General features: G+C 40.0%; 1 protein-coding gene across 1 annotated transcript in view; it reads right to left on the bottom strand.

Annotated features, from left to right (window-relative positions):
• The window catches only part of UNC13C (unc-13 homolog C), a 421,885-nt gene that overhangs the window by 136,032 nt on the left and 264,383 nt on the right, over positions 1 to 21,470 (bottom strand). Inside the window, exon 19 of the mRNA XM_032796690.2 lies at positions 2,098 to 2,183. Coding sequence (XP_032652581.1) covers positions 2,098 to 2,183 — 86 coding nt within the window. The remainder of the gene's footprint in view (positions 1 to 2,097; positions 2,184 to 21,470) is intronic.

Consider the following 21,470-nt stretch of genomic DNA (forward strand, 5'->3'; position numbering starts at 1 on the left):
TGTACTGAACATGGGATTTCTTCTCACTGCCCTCAGCAGGTTGACCCAGGAGTTTAACAGGGCAGACAGTACTGATTGATTTATAACTGCTTCCTGTGACAGGCCATCATTTCTTTTCTTTTTCCTTTTAGGGAGAAAGTTCATAGAAACGTAGGAATGGAAGGGACCTCAATAAGTCATCTAGTCCTGTTCTCTGCAAGGAGGCAGAACTAAGTAGTGTCTAGACCAGAGGTTCTCAAAAGGGCGTCCGTGAAGGTACTCCAGGGGGTCCATGAGTCATGCCTCGGGCCACCGGCCCCACTGATCAACTCCTCCCCTTCCTTCTCAGGGCCTCCTGCAGGCTGCTGCACAGCTGTTCTGTGGGAGGGAGAGGATGGAGTGGGGATGGGGGTGTGTTCAAGGGAGGGGGAAGAAAGAGGCGGGGAAGAGGAGGGGCAGGGGTGAAACAAGGGTGGGAAGAGGTGCGGTGGGGCCTTGGGGGAAGGGCTGGAGGGGGAACAAGCTCTGGGGCTAAGTGGGGATTGAGCACCCCGAGGGAAAAATTAGAAGCCAGCTTGGAGGTCTCAAAAATTTTAAATCAAAATGGGTGTCTCCAGGTTGCTAAAGTTTGAGAACTGCTGGTCTAGACCATCTCTGACAGCTTTTCTTCCAAACCTCCAATGAAGGAGATTCCACAACTTCCCTAGGTAATTTGTTTCAGTGCTTAACTACCAGTTCATCAAGGCTGCACAAGTAATGGAGTCAAACAGTTTGTTTTACCAAGTATTATTGTACAGTATGAAAAAACAAGTTTTTCCAATCAAATGTAGTTTTGACAGTCAGCCTGTTAGTGCCACACATTTAGTATGTATTTACCTACAAAGAGACTTTGGAACTGAACTCTTTGTGTCTTATGTAGAGACAAATTCTTCTTTCCTTTCTCCCATGGGTTGAATGAAGCTACCATTTCAATCTCTAACATGCTTAAATGAAGGCTGAAATTTGTAGAGCTCAGCTTGTGAGATAATAACAAGTCTCTGATAGTATGAAAAAAATACACTAGAAACTCTGAAAACTACTTTTTACTTCTAGGGCTCTTGTGGTGTCCTAATAAGCACAATGAATATATATATCCAGGCTACAGGGACTTTTGTGCATAGTTTAGGAATATTGATTGATTTTCTTCTCCTGAGCAGACTATGTATTTTTGAATTCTCAGTCTTTTCTTTTTTACTTAGTTCTTGTTATAAATATTGTTTTATATGGATTTCAATGCATTATCTTTGGATCTACTCCGTTATAGAAAAAAATATTTATGTTGTATTTACTTTTTCTTTGCCTAAACTAAGTGCTTTCCTAAAGAATGTAGGGGAAACTACATTTGATTCTGTTGTTGAGTTTGTTTGGTTTTTACTTAGAAGATGGATATAATGAAATCTTTAAACAATAGAAAATACATATGGGTTATTTTAACTCATTTTCTCCATAACTTTATGCTTTACAAATCTTTTTGGTCACATTTTATGGGTATGTTAACATTTTAAAGTATATTTATAACAAATCTTTGAATATCAGAGGGGTAGCTATGTTAGTCTGGATCTGTAAAAAGCGACAGAGTCCTGTGGCACCTTATAGACTAACAGACGTATTGGAGCATAAGCTTTCATGGGTGAATACCCACTTCATCAGACGCATTGCTTTGTCACTTTTTACAAATCTTTGAATGTTTACAATTCCTTTCACCACGTATGTTAGACATTAGTGATTTAAGACTTCAAATTTAGGCATGTAGTAGTATTTCCATTTGAAGTGACTCGCCGAAGGTCTTTTCCTACCACTCCATCTTTCATGCCATATACCTTTTCACCCTTAATATTTATTTTGTCTCATTCTTCCATTCACAATTCCACACTCATTTGCTGGCTGCCTTCTACACTTGGGGCTACCACCCTCTTCTTTTACAGCCATATGTCTGAGTTCTCCATTTCACCAAAGCAGGAAAAATATTATGAACGTGAAAACTCTTAACATCTCCAGACATTTGATGCCAGGTGTGATTTGTGTTGGAAACCAGTCTGGGTGAGCTCTCTAGTCTAATGAATAGTTTGCACTAATTACCTTCCAGAGCATACTTCATATCCTGGGCAAACAGAGTCCACATGATTTCAGCACTGACTTTTCCCATGTTCAGCTCCTGAGGGAACCTGAAATCAATCACATTACATCAGTTAATCTGCTGCTAGAAATTATATTAACAGCTTTACAGCAGAAATGCAAATATTTTTGTATAAAATCACACTGAAAACATGCACTGAACTACATTTTCTGCTTTGTACAATTATGCTAACCATTAGGAAGATCAGCCTTCAGATATGTGCTACTGTCAGAATAACTGTAATAATGTTAGGGCCCTAATTCAATACTGAAGTGAAGTCCATCCTTGGTGTAAATCCTCTGATTTCCAATGAGTTATACCAGGGAGGGAATTGGCTCCTGGACTACACTATTGTTCCTAACTCCTTGCAGGACTACTGGCAATCTGAAGACATAGAAGAAAGATGTAAAGTGAAGTAAGACAGGTGAAAAGACTGTATCATTAGTTAAAGCTTTTACTACTCATCTCATGTTTAATATGCTCTTTGAAAACAGTCTGTTTATACAGTGGTTGCCATGAAGAAGTCAATATTTGCATATATTTAAGTGCAAAATAAATAAGGAAAAAGAAAGGAAAAACCATGCTACCTCAATTACCATTGTGCAGTAGCTGTTTTGTACCAGGTTAAAAAAAAAAGAGGTGCGTAAATGTCCTGCTCTTGTTCTGAATGTGGAACTCATATCAATATCAAAGGGAGTTCCAGGAATGGAGCAAGGGCAATTCATGGCCCAAAAATTGGATATTTGGAAGTCTGGAACATAAACTTAACTTGATAAATGGGACTTTCTGTTAATGCTGAATGTAATGGAGTCTATAGGTACATAAGAGATTCAGAGGAACATTCCAACTTTTCACCATAAAAACAACAATTATAGGCTAAATTTTATCACCTTTGTTATGGCCATCACTAGCGTAATGCGAGGCCTACGTAAACAAGCGGAATTTCTCAACATTTACTGCTACCATTCACTATCCTGAACATTCATTACACAACCTCTCTGTACTTAGAGATCGAGTGAGAGAGAGAGAGAGAGAGAGAGAGAAATATACAGTGTATGTAAACAAATTGTTTTGACTCATTTGTAATAGCAATGAAGAGCTGATTTATTTGCATTATTCTGTCATTTAATAAAATATGTCATTAAATAAATTATGTTGCCACAAGAAAATAACCTTGTATATTCCACCAACTTGCTGTGCAGTCTCTACATTCTTTATCCTGTTTATTAATGTACAATGATTCATACCAATTATAAATATCTTATACTGCAAAACCCATTACCCTGAAACAATGTATTAACAAGATTCATTACATAGGACCATGTTTGAGTAATAAGTAAAAATTATCTTCTGCTGCTAAATGTGCTTATGCACATATAAATTATTATGGGTGAAAACTAACTCATTTAAAGGGAGGTATTGCTGTATGTTGCATAGGATTTGAATCTATATTTTTCCAATACTTTTAGTTTACAGAGGAATGGATAGTCATTGTAAGAATGCCATTGGTAGACAACATCTGTGTAATTTACATTTTTTGAAATGGAATGCAAAACTCAATTGTTCTACTCTCTTTTCCACCAATTATTGCAAAAGAAGTTAAAAACTTGGCTACAGATTATTCATTGTTTACATTTAGATAGATACAGATAGATATCAATAGATATCAGTGATGTTTGTTTTTAAGCATTTTTTCAATTTTGTTATTGATTTAAATTTTCACAGCTGTGGGAAGTTATGGAGATCAGATAATGCGGAGCTGAGAATAATTATTTAGTGACAGTAGACACTGAGATTCAAAAACTTAAAACTTTATAACCATTAAAACACAAACTGTCAGAATCACATGCCAAAGTTCTCAAGTAACATTTTTCTTACTTCACTTTTCCGTAAATTTTGGTTATCAGTGGCAATATGTTTTCATTGGTTTGAGTGTGTACAGTGAAATTGATGTTTACCCGTATTTACTGATAAAAAGCTCATCCTTCCAAGTTTACATTTAGATAAGTAGGTTGGATAAATATAAAATAATAAATATAACTGCAGTTAGCTACTGTTTTAATGTGTATTCACTCCCACATTTGCCCTGAAGGGGTTAATGTAGACTAAGACGGGGGCCAATTAACCAGACAGGTCACAGTTGAGGGGAATCAGGTGGTTTAAATAATCCTCTGACTGAATAATGAGGGAGTCCAGGTGAGGAAGAACAACTGGGCTATAAAGACAAGAAGTTGGCAGCAGAGACAGGATGCAGGGAAGTAGTCTGTAGTTATTCACCATAAGAACAGAGGTGTGTTTGAGGCTACAAAAGCAAGTCACCTAAAGTTACTCCCCGGGAGGATGGAGTTTTGAGGCTGGCAAACCCAGAAAAGGGCGGAGCCAGAAGATTAGGAAAGCATCAGGGAAAAGCCAATAAGGTTCAGCATGGACCAGATCTTGGCTGCTGATTAGAGCATCCCTGAACTGGAACCCAGATTAGAGAGTAGGCCTGCACTCCTCTACTGGCCATTGGGGAAATGGCACCAGATAGGCAGTGTATGCAAAGATTGATTGACTCCATTCATAAGCAGATCCTTTGATAACCCAGAAGGGGAGGACATGTGACCTGGCTGGAGGGCTAAGGCCTGAATACAAGGCACTTGCCTCATTGAGAGCCAGAAAGAAGGCGGAGCATGTGGCGAGACGGGGAAAGGAGGTGTCTGACCTGGAATCAGCTAATCCCCAGAGTGACCAGAAGGTGGCGCACTTGGGGTAAGCAAACTCCTGTGACACAACCCAAAAGTGCAGGGTTATAGAAAATCAATCAAATACTGAATAATAGTCTAAGAATTTGGAGGGGTATCAGCCAATCACTAAACAATTATGAAAGGCTGAAACCTAGCATAAATCTAAATTTCTGGAAAGATTTAGATCAGAAGGAATCTTCTTCCCCAGCTCTCAGAACTTAGCATGGGCTCTCAGCAGGTCAAAGAATTTCATCTGGCCAGGCTGTTCTCTTCACATATCAGACCTCTTTGGATCCTCCCATGCCCTTCTTGCTGGAGTGCTCCTGACCCAATACATAAGATTTAAAGACAACAGATGACTCAGAAGGAAATGCTAGACTTGCTATTGGATACAGTGGAATTTCAGCAAAGGTAGGTGTGGAGGCTTGTAGGGTTATGAGTAGGGTCCTACCAAATTCATGGTCCATTTTGGTCCATTTCACAGTCATAGGATTTTAAAAATCCTACATGTCATGATTTCAGCTATATAAATCTGAAATTTCAGGGTGTTGTAATTGTAGGAGTTCTGACCCAAAAAAGAGTGTGCGGGGGGCTCACAAGGTTATTGTAGGGGGATTGCGGTACTCCTACCCTTACTTCTGTGCTGCTGCTCGTGGCACTGCAGCAGTGCTGCCTTCAGAGCTGGGCAGCTGGAAAGTAGCAGCTACTGGCCGGGAGCCCAGCTCTGAAGGTAGAGCTGCCACCAGTGGAAGCACAGAAGTAAGGATGGCACAGTGTATTATTTCCACCCTTACTTCTGTGCTGCTGCTGGCAAGGTGCTGCCCTCAGCCAACAGCCACCACTCTCTGGCTGCCCATCTCTGAAGGCAGCAGTGCAGAAGTAATGGTGGAATGGCATGGTATGGTATTGCCGCCCTTATTTCTGTGCTGCTGCTAGCAGGGTGCTGCCCTCAGCCAGCAGTCACCACTCTCTGGCTGCCCATGTCTGAAGGCAGCAGTGCAGAAGTAATGGTGGAATGGCATGGTATGGTATTGCCACCCTTATTTCTGTGCTGCTGTTAGCAGGGTGCTGCCTTTCAGGGTTGGGCACCCGGCCAACAGCCACCACTCTCTGACCACCCAGCTCTGAAGGCAGCACAGAAGTAAGGTTGGCAATATTATGACCCCCCCCCCAAAAAAAACCTTGTGACCACCCCTGCAGCTCCCATTGGGTCAGGACTCCTGATTTGAGAAACACTGGTCTCTTCTGTGAAATCCTGTAAAGTATAGGGTAAGAGCACACAAAAGACCAGATTTCATGGTCCATGATGTGTTTTTCATGGCCATTAATTTGATAAGGCCCTAATTATGAGGAATGGGATGGAAAGTGGGGCACAAAAGGAAGCAGTCATGAGGATAATGGGAAGTTACTCAATCAAGATTCAAAGGCTCAGCCACACATCTAGTAATATTCATAGGGGAACAAGATTTGTGTGAGGTGGGGTAAGGAAAAGATAACCCAGTACAAGTGAATAAAGATCTAAGTGGGTTGAGCAGAGAGGGAGAGTGACAAATTAGTCAAGGATGTGATCAGTTTAAAGAAGAGGAAAAGATGAAGAAAACCTCAGAATGCCTGGATGATGTTTACTAAACATGGAAACTGGGTAAAATTTAATTAAACCACTAAATGTTTAAGTGATTACTAATGCCTAACAAATGCAGGAAAAGCAAGAATACGGTGATTTAAAGCCAACAGTCCAGTATCCTGATGTTGTGGGATTACAATCCTATCATATATGCTGCCATAACTTCAGTAAATACTGAAAAGTGAGTTTAAGACAAAGGGACAACCTTACATGGTCTCTTGCTTTCCTGGGTTTAAGGCAGAGCCTTAAATTTATTTTACAGTAGCTTTTATGTTTACTTTCTGTGTGCAGTGTCATTGTAGCTGCCACATATGGTATCTGAGATATCAAAGTATGTTATTCCATATACTATGGAAAATAATGGTCATATCCCTGATGTTACAAGTGTGATAAATGTTGGTAAAAGTTAATCTGTTAATGGCAATGAAGTCTTATAAAGAGAAGGGGGAAAAACCCAATAAAGGTGTTATAATGGCACAATTTTCCTGCAGTTTAACAATGTGAATGTAAGTATTTTTTCCTATTTACATTGCAAGGGCATGAAATCCTTTTGCAAGGATGGTGTGGGGTATTTATTCTCCCTATTGATATGCTCACCTATATGTTAAGGCTCTGAGCATATGGTTATAATATGAGCTAGTAGTCTGCCCGGTATTCAGGGGCCAGACTAACCCTTTGGATCCTGCCAATTTGTTCTGGTGGAAATTTGCTGTGGGCACCAAGGTGGAAAGCTGTCTCGGGGGTGAACAAAGAAAACAGCAGTTCAAACATCCTACAACCCCTCCTATGTTACTGGGTCTGGAGATGCCTGATAAAATCTCAAAAGTGGGTAAGGTTTTTGTACAGAAGGGAGAAGGGTCAGATGATTTGGGCGATGTATTGACTGATTTAGTGAATATTCTGGGTATTCTCCACTGGTCAGGCTCTTATAGATGGCATTTAAAGCAGGGTTTCTCATGTAGGACGGACTCTCCTGCCTCAGGAATAAAAATCTCCTTGAATACAGCTGTTCTCACAGGTGGCAGAGTACTATAATATGCACCCCCTGAATCTGCAGCATTGAACCTAGCTCCATATTTTTATTATACATAAAAATACTTTTCCATCTTGCTGTAGTTTTGCAGAGTTAAGAACATTGGTACTATAATATGCACTAATTGGCTTCAATGGAACCATAATAGTAAAAAAAATTATGATGTAAATATAAGTACAGATAATCCCATTGAAATCAATGAGGTTTTGAGCAGCAGTATTCCATTCACATTGCATCGTGTCTTTCATATAAGGTATAATGTGAGTGAAGCTGCTAAGATTTAAATTTTAATTTGAATTCCTACTGACATCTATGGGATTTGAGGTAAAGTATCTAAAAGTTCATGGAATGTGCCGAAATACTGATCCCTAAAAAGCAGCATTAGGAAAAATCTTTTATAGAGAATAGTCATTCTTTCAAAAAACAAGTTGACAATTTCAGCTGACTTTTAGGAACACATGTGAAGCACTGTGGAATAATTGCCTGACAAGCCTTTAAAAGTTTTTCATTTAAGTGAGACCCTTTAAGATAGGGAGTAAAAAAATAAATTTTTGAGACTCAGAGAAAACTAATATTAGATGCAAGGAAATTTTTTCCCTAGATAAAATTGTATCTAAATGGAGAATGTATTTCTGAATGTTAAGCCTGTACAAATTATACAACTGAAATTACTGAATCAATCAAAACAAGGATTAGCATGGAAACAGACCACTAAATATGGCATAATTAATGTCACTATAGTCAGTATAAATATTTGACTAATGCTAAAGGGGGAAGTTTCACAACCCCTGTCATTTGTGATGTACTTTATATGAGCAACCATGAGGCCACAAACTGCAGGTAAGGACTCTCAGTCAGGACAATGGGAAGTACATGAATGTCAATAATAAACTGAAGCAACGTCTGTGGGGCAAAATTTTCAAATGCAATCATTGGATTGGAGTATCTCCACTTTTAGATGCCTAAACAGGCATGACTTTCGAAGGGCCTAAGTAGTCACAGCTTCCACTAACTTCCATTCCCAAAACCGAGTTTGGATTCCCAAAAATGAAGGTGTCCAATATCAGCAAGTGCTTTTGAAAATTTAGGCCACAGGCCCAACCCTGTTCTCACTGGAGGCAATGAAAAAACTCCTATTGAGTTCAGTCAAGTCCTAATATGTAAAGAAACAGGACAAATTACATTCTTCTTTAGTGCTAGACTTCATTAACAAAAAAAAATACCTCTGGGTGCCTATTTGATGTTTGGATTCATGTTCTTTGTAGTAGTAAGGCAATTTAACATGAAACATAAGGTGTAGAGGTAAACCGTTCAATACATGTTTCCATTGTATATTTCACAGCAAGCTTTCTTGGGGAAGGTGTGCTGAAGTATTCTTAAATGGTTAGATAAAACCCAAATATAAACCCAAAACCATCAGTATAAACATCCTGCCAAAGCTATCACATACACTTCATTCATGCAACAGAAAACAACTGAAGATGTTAACATACTAAACTATTTTGACATGTTGTGACTCATCACAGGACACAAGCAATATCAAACACTCTCCTCTTTGACCAGCTCACATAAAACTCAGTCATCTGATTTGAAAATTAACTCTTATTTTTACACTTGCATTGTGAATCTATATTTAAGAGCTATATATTCAGCTATAACTGAAAAGAGGAGGGAGATTTTTTCACAGGCACAAAATTCAGTTAGGTACCCCAGTCCCAATGACAGTCAATGGCAGTTGGGTGCCGAATGGAGCTAGTCAAACTTTTTGTTTTGATAGAACAGTTTTCTGTTGGAAAATGTAGCTTCATTGAAAATTAAACATTTAGTAGGACCATGTTAATTCTGTCAAAATTTTGAAGGGAAAAGTCTAAATGATTCATTTAGACTTTCTTGTTTGATTTTGATTAAATGGACAGGTTTCATTGTGATAACGTCAAAACCTTTCATTTTGTCTATCATTTCATTTTGATTTACATTATACTATTAATTTTAACATAATGTATTTATATATTGCTTTATATTGAATTAATATTCTATATTTTAATATTGTCAACAAGTTATCTTATTCAAACAATGTTTTAACAATATTGTAATGAAATTTGACATTTTCAAAATGAAACAATTGAACATTCTCTTAATCAACGCTGACAAATTGAAATTTTCTTTTTGGAAATTTCTATTTTATTTATTTCTGCATATCCATTTCCCTAGGAGTATGTAGGGTTCTAGTAATCCATCACTTCTGGAATAAAATATACTTGTAACTTCATTGAAAAAAAGGGAGAACTCTGCCACTAGATAACTGAGTATTTGTTGGGAGTCCCAATCTCTCATGTTCATAGGCTCAGCAGTACTAGTAATGGATGGTTATGATTTGCAGAGATATTCATTGAAATTATTTTTGTGGGGCTTTTTTGTTCCATTTTGATTTGAATTTTGGCTTTAAATGACCCCAACAACTCAAAGTGAAATTCTTTCAGTTACACTTTTTCCTAGTTTAGGTACCAAACTTCTAAATTAGATTCACTTAGGCTGGATTGAAGAAACTCTCCCAAAGGCTCACTGAAAAACCTTTCAGCCATTCTGCCTATGGCTATGTTTACACCATGGACCTTACAGCGGCACAGCTGTACTGTTACGGCTATGCTGCTGTAAGGTCTCCTGTGTAGTCGCTGTATGCTGGCAGGAGAGAGCTCTCCTGCTGGCATAATTAAACCACCCCAAATGAGTGGCGGTAGCTACGTTGGCAGGAGAGCGTCTCCTGCTGACATAGTGCTGTGCGCATCAGCACTTTTGTTGGGGAAACTTATGTCAGTTGGGGGGTGTTTTTTTCAGACTCCTCACTGACAAAAGTTTTACCAACAAACAAACTACTGTAGACAGTCTAAAGTTTAAAGTTTATAATGAAATCTCTGTACAGGTCTAGATGTGAACTAGTCACTGCTAGAATTATCACTGCCCCTTGATAGAAAGAGAAAAACTGTCATCCTGTTACATTGGTACAAATGCATGGGGGGTGCATTTCTGATGGAGACACTCATGCTAAGAAGACGATATCAATGTGATTATGTCTTATAGTATACTAGTACTGTGCTGTTCCTAACACTTTCCAAGACACAAAATACTTTATAACAAGGAAACCTGAAATGATGTCCCTTTTTTTACAGATTGATATAATGTGCATATAAAATGACAGACCCCTGCCCCAGTACCTTCTATTGTTTGATTTTATGCAGTTGTTCCCTTATATAAATAAATTAGAAAAAGGAAATGGTCATACTAATATTCCATCCATATCTCAATTCTTTATCACAAAGGCACATGAGTCTGAATCACTTTCTACCACTGTAGAACTGTTTGTTTGTTTTTTCTACACTTTGTTCACATAAGGGGCCAGGAGAAAAACTCCATTGGAAGGAATGATTTGGATCTGCTGGATGCCAGGGCTATCCCTATTGAGCCCTGTGTTTTGGCACCAGATCCTAGGCCCTTTGGACTCCCAGGTTCTCTGGCAGCAAGGCTTCAGCTATGCCATGCTCTCAGGGAATTTGCTGCTTGCTCCTGATCCTGGGAATCCTATCTAAGGTGGTGTAGTAAGGTGACGACTCACCGCTGCAGCGCCTCCTGCTGGTTGTCCAGGGAATTAGCTTGTCCAACTTGGAGTGCCCTCTGTTGGCCGATGTCTCACCTGTCACTGGCCCCCCATATCCCTCCCAGACCCCAGTGCCCCTTCTCTCAGGGTTCTGCCCCCTACAGTACCCCACAGTCTCACTGGGTCTCCCCTCCTTGGGGAGCTCCGAACCCTCCTAATTCCACCTCACCTCAGTCTTGGGCTACTGCCAGTAACTATCTAGCCCTGCTCACTGGGGCTGACTGCAGTGTAATTGCCACTCGTCATCAGCAAGGAGGGTTTGGACCTGCTGCCTCTGCCTACCCTTGAGCTTCCCTCTGCAACCCCAGTACCCTTCTTGGCCTTTAACAAGGCCTGCAGCCTGGGGGTTTTCCAGACTGGAGCTCCCCAACTCCTCTGGCCTTTCTCCAGCCCTGCTCCAGCCTAGTTACCCGGCTCAGCTCCCAGCAGCCAGGCCCATCACTCTCAACAGCTAGAGAGAGATTCTTAGCTCTACCCTAGTAGCCCTTTATAGGGCCAGTTGTGGCCTGATTGAGGCGTGGCCCCAGCTGAGGCTGCTTCCCCAAGTGTTATAGCTGTGTCACTGTAGCATTTTAAGTTTAGATGTAGCCTTAGGCCACGTCTAGACTACGCGCCGTATCGGCGCGTTAAAATCGATTGCTCTGGGATCGATATATCGCGTCTAATCTAGACGGGATATATCGATCCCTGAGCGTGCTTATATCGATTCCGGAACTCCACCAACCCCAACGGAGTTCTGGAATCGACATGGCGAGCCGCGGACATCGATCCCGCGCGGTAAAGACGGGTGAGTAAATCGATTTTAGATATTCGACTTCAGCTACGTTATTCATGTAGCTGAAATTGCGTATCTAAAATCGATTTTATCCCGTAGTGTAGACCAGCCCTTAGTAACAGCTCCGCTTAAAGCTCCATTTTGTTTTCCCTTCTATGCAACTTCTTCCTTCCCTCCTCCTTTTCTCTCTGAGTGAACTGTAATTTATCATCTTTCCTCTATTAAAGATCAAAGGTTGAAGAACAAGCACAAAAGGAAGCACCAAGAAGGATATTAAATAAATACTCAAAAAGAAAACCCAGTCTAATGAAGAGGTGAGAGAGACTAAAGAAAAAAAAATTGGAGGGAGTAAAACGTCATGAAGCAAATTAATCAAGAAACCCAGGAAATTGAAAGCACCCACTACACTTAATGTGGTGACAAATATTACCCCATGTTCTAATATAGAAAGACAAAGTTGAAATCTCTCAGCAAAATCAGCTTAAGCTACAAGCAAGACTCATGATTGCAAATCCTGTTAAAATGTGCCATGATCAACAATCTGATGAAATAATTCTGGTTCATTCAATAGCTTCAAGCAAGGCTGTCCTTCAATTTTTCAAATAAGCTGGCAGTCTTTCTAATATGGGTCTGTCCTCCACCTGCCACCTTGGATCATCTCCGGTAAACAAACACATCCATTCTCTCTGGTAATGCTGTGAAACACGGTGATAGCTATACTGTGGGGGCCCATTTAGAGATCAATCCTGCTTTAGTGGGAACAGGATTGGGCCCTTTCAATTGCTGCGCTATATATACATATATATATATATATACATATATGAAACTGTGCAAAAGCTAAGATGACGATAATCATTTTGTCTGTCTGACTCAGCATCCAAAAATAAAGTATTTTGTGTCAGACATACAAAATACTACACCAAATAACATTCAGGATTATGTAACCTACTGAGAGTGACCTTAATGACAGTGACCTATGGCATAAACTAGACTAATGGCCCAAAGGGGGGAAATAGGATGCAACTATCAATTCTGGCAATGAGCTGAAGGCAACGTACAGACAACTGGAATGGCCCATAGGTACAAGAAAATTAAATCAGTAGAAATGGGCACAGATGTCGAGGCCAGCTAGATGCTTGTTATGGCTCTGGTACTCCAACAGTGGGAGCAATAATCAGCATGCAATGTTTGAAGAACTGATTATTCAACAAAAAAGAAAAATGCCAAAAGAATAAAATAAAAACATACCAGGAATAAATATCTAACTTAGCTATACTTCAGAGACATGAACATAGAATTATCACATTTTATCAAAAATAGACACGTCTGATTTGGACATTTGTGCTTGACAGGCAAATCGAAATAGGATCTTAAAATGCGTATCTACAGGAGTGCAACATTGTCTTGAAACTTAGTGTGCCTCATGGGGGTATAAGGTTCAGTCACTGATCCAAGATACAGCCACGTATTTTGGCAACGTTTTTCTGCATACAAAGATCAAACCAGGGCTGAGATCACCACACCAGGGTCTCAGACACCCAAGGGTCACCTCAACAGAGTGCACCTCACCCAGTAGCCCTTTGTGGGAAATCCCATTACAACGTTATTAGCTCTTTGGCTAATTAGACAAGGAGTTTGGTTCTCCAGTTTGGTGCATGCCAGAGATTACACTGAGCAGGTGCAGAGAGAGACACTCTAAGGAGGCTGAAAACTAGCTATGACTCACAGGGCCTGAATAGCTCAAGGAGGAATGTTACAGACATTGAACCCGAGCAACAAGGAGGTACTGTAAATTAAATCCCAACTCTAGGTAGAAATCTGAAATAACAACAATAAAAAAGGAGACCTCTTGCTACAATCTGCCTCTGTCAAAGTTTTGTTTGTTTATTTATTTTGGTGAAATGGAATCTGAATACAGAAGCATAATCAGAAGGCAAGGAAACTATTTTTTGAAAAGAAAATAAATATCACACATACAAATGCTCACTGGGAGGGGAAGTGATTGAGGTGGAAAAGTAGGCAGCAATAGGGGCAGATGGGTGCAGCAAGGGAAAGGGCAGTTATGGGGAGCGGGATAAATGGGGATGGGTGGTAGGAGAAGGGCTGAGGGTGTCAGGTGTTGGAAGGAGATGGGGGGAGACGTGGAATGGGAGGGGAGAGGTGGGACATTGGGAAGAAGGGAGTTAACTCTGTATTTCCCTGGTTTTCAGTTGATTTTTGCTGACTTTGATGTTCTCAAAAGGCACTAAGTATCATCTGTCAACTTAATTCTGCATTAACAAAGTTTTTTGCCATTTATAATAACCATTTGCAAAGATTCTCCTGCTGATGACATGTAAACCAGGACAGTACAGTAGAACCTCAGAGTTATGAACGTCTTAGGAATGGAGGTTGTGAAATGTTCGTAACTCTGAACAAAATGTTATGGTTGTTCTTTCAAAAGTTTACAACTGAATGTGGACTTAATACAGCTTTGAAACTTTATTATGTAGAAGAAAAATGCTGCTTTTTTTTTTTTTTTTTTTTTAGTGGTTACTTTTGTCTGATTGCGTATTTGTGGTTCCAAGTAAGGTGTGTGGTTGACTGGTCAGTTCATAACTCTGGTGTTCTTACCTATGAGGTTCTACATATCAGACATTCTCTCTCTCATCTATTGAGGCCCTGTCCATGCAAGGAAGTTACATCAGATTAACTATAGGTGAGATTTGAAACTGCTTTAGTTTAACCGGTTCAAAAGCTTGAGTGGGCACTTTTTATTTGCTTTAACCCAGATTTATTTCAGTTTAATTGAAGTCAAATAGGAATTGGTTTAAGCTAAATGGCAACTAGGCACTCAAACTGAAATAATGTCCACAGGAGAGTTTGCAGTGGTTTGATTAAATTTGTTTAAAATTATTTAAATTAAACCTATGCAACTTACTCCTGGCCTGAGAGACAGCTGGCTGTGTTGGCACTAGATGGATAATGTGCAAAAAGCAGTAGACTTGTTTCTGTCACCAGTGCACGCTGATAGAATGCAGAGTATACTTTGAGAGGATATCTATTGAGTAAGATGGTACCATTTCACATAATCATGTTTCCTCGCATGGTCAGTCAGATGATCTTTTGGCATTTTTCACTGGATTCGAAACATAAAATTACATAGTTTAAAATTAAAAGGACAAAGAATGAGAACTTCATTGCTTACTTATTTTGCAGTGAGGCAGAGCTCTTAACTAGTGTCATACAATACCAGAAGAGCAGAAGTATCAAGCTTCAGAGATATACCATTGAATTTAAAGTTGTCAGACCTACCTGATCATTGAATGTATAGTGACAAAGTCAGACCAGATTCAGGAGTCACATCACAAGATGATCACATTCCTTTATTTTTAGTGAATATTAAGATGAAGAATGGCACTGTCAGAAAATCTGACACTGTTCTTTCATCTCTCCTGTTTTCAGTAGCAATGACAACTTTTGCATATTTAACCAAAATATTTTACTAGAAATAAATATAAAAGAAAAGTATTATTAAACTGTAATAGGGATCCCCATTACAATGTCATATTTCCTGTAGGGTAACACTGGGATTTAGATACATAATCTGATCTGTTTAAGAAATAAAATGGAAATCATAGTTGCACATTGGTAATTCAGGGCCCAGTTTCAGTGCAAATCACTTCACATCTCTGTTTTCTCATCTGTAAAATGGGGATAATGATACTTACCTCATTTATAAAGTGCTTTGAAACCTACTAATGACCGGCACCAAATAAAAGCTAGGTATTACTATTATTATGTATTTGCCCATGAAAGACAGGCTTTGATTTGGTCTTTGTAATTAATTTGTGTTCACTTTTGTCAATATTTGGGAACACCTCAGAAATAACATCTCCTGCATTGCTATCAAGTGTCTATTATTTCTAGAACTTATACGATAGATTGTACATGAGACTCTTCCCCACCCCCTGAAAGGATTTCCAGTTATAGATATCCAGCTGCATTACAGCAAACAAAAAATATTTTTAACAAATACCATCTACATCTACATCTACCATCTACATCGCCAAAAAGTAGAAACCTCATGCAAAGAGTATGTTACACCAAGACTATTGATTAGTTCCCAAATAAAATTTGAAATATCGGTTTTGACCTAGAAAGATCTAAATTATTTAGGCCTGAACCATCACAGAAAACAACTCTCCTTCTCCAGTTCCACCTGTAATCAATGGTGGATTCAAGTTAGAATTCCCTTAATACAAAAGAAAGTTGGCTGACGGCAGGCAGTTCTCTGTAGTGGCAAGGGAGGGGAATGGTCCCTGACTCTAGAATTCTCTTTTCTCATTGGTGCAAAAAAGCCTGGGTTTCTTCATTCTCTACTACAAAGCTCATCCTTTTTTAAAGGACTTAGAAGGGATGGGATGAGGATATTATAGTTACTATCTTTGGGCCAGATTTGGCCACCCTTACTCACATTGAGTATACCTCACTGCACTAGTAGCTCTATTCATTTCAATTAACTATTCACAGAGTAAGGTACTACTTGGTGCAAGTAAGGGTGGTAGGAGCTGGTCCCTTGCAGAGTTCTTAATTACTAGAGGACAGTTGAGTTTACAGCTGTATAGTGTTTTGAATGCCAATGATAATTTGCTTGGTGACATTTATTTTGTTGGTAATTTTCATGTTTTGCACAAGTGCCTAGGGTCAAGAAAGGCAATTAAAAAAACAGGTAAGTAAACCTGTGGACTTCCATATATTAAATAAAAATGAAAACTAAATAACCTGACAGTTTCCTGTTCCAATACAGCAACCATTTATGTACTTTGCATACAAACACGAGAGTTCAGACAATGTGCATTTTAAAAGTTTCAAGTTACCCATTTATTTTACAACAGACAAATTTCTCAGAAAAGAGTGAATATTACTAAATAAGATCTTAGTTAATGCCTTAAGTCACTTATCTGCTATGTTTAATATTGGATGTCAGATAGAGCTGCCCCCTCTACATTTCTCCCAGGGAATGTCTACAAATAGGCTTTTTGGCCAAACATTTCCCACGGTTCCTACCATTGGGTCAGTTTAATTGGTGGTAGGAAAGGTGGGAGCTCTAGTATTGACAAAGCTTCAGACAGGCATTTTTTCGCACCATGTCATCTAACCCTGGTCAGAGCAGGTCTACAGGACAGAGTGAAATTCTGGCCTTATTAAAGTCAATGGTAAAACTTCCACTGATTTCAATAGAGCCAGGATTTCATCCACAGTACTTAAAAGCCCTGGCACATTATTTATATTGTTGCTAGCACTAGAGGAGTCAAACCAATGGCAGCATTAGTGGGAAATTTTAGAGCAGCTAAGGCCCATGAGGCGCTGAAAACAGCTGTATCAGTGGAGTGGAGATCAACCAATTCAATGTCCATTGTAACAAATATCACTAGACACCTCAGCCTGGTCAACATTAGGTGCTGACTCAGTGGATCCCACCTGTATCAGTGATACTACCATTTACAATGTTGGTATAAAGACAAGCAGGCCTGTAGTGACACTGAGACTGCATTTACACTGGGACACAAAACTGTGGAACTAGAGCAACCAAAAACAATTGGAAAATTATTATCTTTAATAGAACATCCAATTTAATTCCATTGGCAAGAGTGCTTATGTGAAGAACGTGGGAGATATCTGTATTATTTTTATGATTATTATGTCTTCCTCTGTTTATTTGTACAGTCTGCCATATGGCATCAGGAGATTTACTTCCTGCAGCACTTACTCGTATGTCCCCAGGAAAGGAGCACAATGATTTGAGATAGCCAGCTATCTACCCACACTTACGATACAATGACTGGATTGTTCTCTAGGATTGTCTACTTCCACCCACTGGGATGGACAAGCAAAGGGGTCCCCAACTTGAGGACACAGAGAATAAAGGTGCCTGCCTGGTTTTAAAAAGACACATTTCCTTAAGTTTAGAGAAGACAAGGGACAGAAAGGCAGTGTCCACAGAGAAAGAGATAATCCCCAAAGCAAATGTACCTGGGATAAGTTGGGCCTGCCTAAGCCTTAAAGGAAATGTTAAGCTTTCAATAAGACATACATATGCAAGATTTTTGTTGTTTTAACCCTTTGCTCTGTGAATGCTGTTTCTATGGATAAATAAATAAATCTTCATCATGAAGAAGCTGTTCTGAGTCACTGCATTTACCTACAGGTCACAACTTCCAAAAGAATGCCTCTTGCAAGTGCTAACCAAGTTGGACCTGCTGAGGAAACACAGTTAGTAAACAGAGTAATGTAGCCTTGGGACCTTGGCTGTGAATGGGAGAATTACAGGATTGCACTCAGAGAGGAGTGAAGGCATGGTAGCCTGTTACTTGAAAGGGGGGCACTTGAAAAAGGCCAGGATCAGAGGTGCAAGATAACCCTGTAAGCATGAAAGTTTGTTAAGATCGGAGCTCAATGGGGTTTTTCATTTCTGTTTCCAAAATACCACCACTGGATCCCATTTCCAGTGCTTAAAGTGTGCCCATTTGATTATTTTCTGTTTTGGGCATCTGCCAGAAGATGCAAAGCCTAAAAAACATAAGAAAGAAACCAAATGGCTCTTTTAAAAAAAGCCTGTGATTGGCAGGCAGTTATGGTTACAGGAAACCCATAGACATGACTACACTTTTCTTCCTCCACTTGTATCATATGTCTCTGTGTAAAGTACATGGAAGTTTACCAGTAGCTAACAATTTTTAAATACAATAGGCAGACCATATTAATCACCACTTGTTAAGACCATTCAGTTGTCCTGGGAATTTTGTCTGACTAAGAATTTCACGACTGTAAAAACACGTGTAAACAAACAACTTTTATTTGGCCACAGAGCATGTGCAGCAATCTGAAAAAAATCAACTGATTTAAAAACAGTATTTTCTAGTAGGCTGTTCTTCTGTTGAAATATGTCCATCAAATATTTGAAGAAGGAGAAAAGGAAAAAAAACCTGCTAGTAAAAGCTTTGCAACTGTGCCTCCATTATCTAAATGTCCCACTGGGATTGCAAATACTGTGGTGAAGGTTTTATTTACATAAGCAGCGCTATAATGCAACCGCTGCCTGACTCTCTTCCTTTGGCGAAGCTTCTGTATTTAGTATAGTAGGCCACAATCCTGCCAGAATTTACATACTTGAGTAATTTTATACATGAGTAGTCCAACTGACTCCAGTGTGACTATTCAGATGTCTAAGGTTACTCACATGCAACACTAAAAAATAATCCATTATTTGTACTATAGTATAGCATAGGGGTGAGATTAGGGCTCATTGTGGTAGGTGCTGTAAAAACATTTAGTAAGGAACAATCACTGCTCTCCTGAGTTTACAGTCTGAACAAGGACGACAGATGGTGCCTTGGAAGGCAAACAGAGGAAGAGAATGGAAGTCACTTGCCCAAGGTCCCATAGCAAGTCTGTGGCAAAGCCTGGACTAGAAGGCAGGTCTCCTGAATCCTAATTCTGTGTCCTATCCACTGCAGGGTCTGGGATCTGGTTCGAACTAATACATACACTAAATAATAACTAAATATTCAGAGAAAAATGGGAAGTAAGCAAGAATGGGAAGTTTCAGCTTGGTAAATTAGCCTTCATATTTGACCCAGAGTATATAGGTCACAAATACACTGCTTGATAGGGTGACCAGATGTCCCGATTTTATAGGGACAGTCCCGATTTTTGGATCTTTCTTATATAAGCTCCTGTTACCCCCACCCCACCCCATCCCGATTTTTCATATTTGCTGTCTGGTCACCCTACTGCTTGAACATATTTTATAGGAGAAAAATCCCACTCAATCCTTCATAAGATAACATATTCACTTTAGGGAATACATATTCTGCGCCAATTGCTTATAAATTGAACTACTGTACTTGTGCAAAAATGCACAAATTATAATTTTACAAGATATGCAGCAACATGTATCTGCACAGGAGGACTGAGCTTTTAATCTGTTTTTCACTATTCAACACTGTATAATCTTTACAGATTATTTTGCTTTCAGAAATATTTTGTGCATGTAATATTTTAAACTGTCATCTTTATAACCTAATCTTAATACCTGTAAGCAGGGTCTGAATGAATGCTTGACAGCTAGCCTGGGGGTCGGGGAGAGGGAAAAGAGACCTTGGGTGTGTTTATGTAAATACAGTTTGCTCCTGCTTTACTTAGGGTATGGCTACACTTGCACTGGGAGCTAAGCCTGTCTTTGTACAGCTGAGTAGGGAAAGTGCTGCAGTCTGGCCACACTGACAGCTACCAGCGCACTGTCGTGGCCACATTTGCAGCATCTGCGGTGGGATTGGGAGCAGTGCATTATGGGCAGCTATCCCAGCATTTAAGTGGCTGCAAAGTGCTTTTCAAAAGGGGATGGGGTGAAGTGTGACAGGGAGCATGGGGGAGAAAGTGAGTGGATTTTTGGAGCCGACATTGAGTCAGCTCCCTGCCTTGCAAGTTCCGACCCCCTCCCCCGCCCCTCTCTCACTCACTGATAACAAACAGCGTTTTTTCCTCACAGACCAGATAAGCAGCCGCTCCCCGAAACAGACCCCCACCTCCCTCCTGCCTGCCGCGCTGCTTCTATCCTCAAGCAAACACTAGCTGTTGGCGTTCCAAAGGGAGACCCCATGCCTGCCTCTGCTCTGTCACAGCAAACAGTAGCTGTGTTTGTGTTTTTAGATAAGCAGCTCTGGGAACCCAGAGTTGACAACAAAATAAAGAGAGGCATCACAACAAAACAAAGAGAGTAATCTTTACTTAAAAGGATTAGAGGAAGCTTCCGGAGGTCAGTTACAGCTTACTAAGATTATTCCCTGTTTACACTGGCACCCCAGTGCTGCAGCAGCAGTGCTATACTCTTTATTCCTCTTGCAGAGGTGGAGTACAAGCAGCGCTGTAGCCAGGGAGATACAGCGCTGTATATGCCTTGCCAGTGTGGACGGGGAGTGAGTTACAGCGCTGTAAAGCCACCACCAGCGCTGCAATTCTCAAGTGTAGCCAAGGCCTTAGATTTGCTAGATATTCAGCTGATGGAGAGGTGTTTTGCTCATTTTAATCAACTTAGCTGGTGTTGAGTCACAAATTATGTTAGTGCTGAATGTGGGGGTAGTGAAATATGGTTTCCAATGTTTGTAATGATTGTGGGAATACAGAAAAGGACTGTGCTTAACCTGTGCCAAAGGAGAGAGTCACTTTCAGTTTAAAGAATCTTGGTAAAGCAAGAGCTCGAATAGGAAAGTAAAGGAGTGGCAGCAGAAATGCCAGTCCACAGACTGCACACCCTCAAGAGTCCTCCCTAGCCTGGTTTAACCTGTTTCCCCTCACTGTTCAAAGAATAGAGCTAAATAGGCATCATTAGGAACCTCTTTTGTTATTTTAATTGCTCAATCAGAGCTGAAACCAGGTGTGATAGGACTGTGTTTCCTGCACAGAGCTAAAATCACTAAGGCAGTGGTTCCCAAACTTGTACCGCGGTTTGTGCAGAGAAAGCCACTGGAAGGCCGGGCTGGTT

This window comes from Chelonoidis abingdonii, chromosome 9 (assembly GCF_003597395.2).
Source record: "Chelonoidis abingdonii isolate Lonesome George chromosome 9, CheloAbing_2.0, whole genome shotgun sequence".
Classification (NCBI taxonomy): domain Eukaryota; kingdom Metazoa; phylum Chordata; order Testudines; family Testudinidae; genus Chelonoidis; species Chelonoidis abingdonii.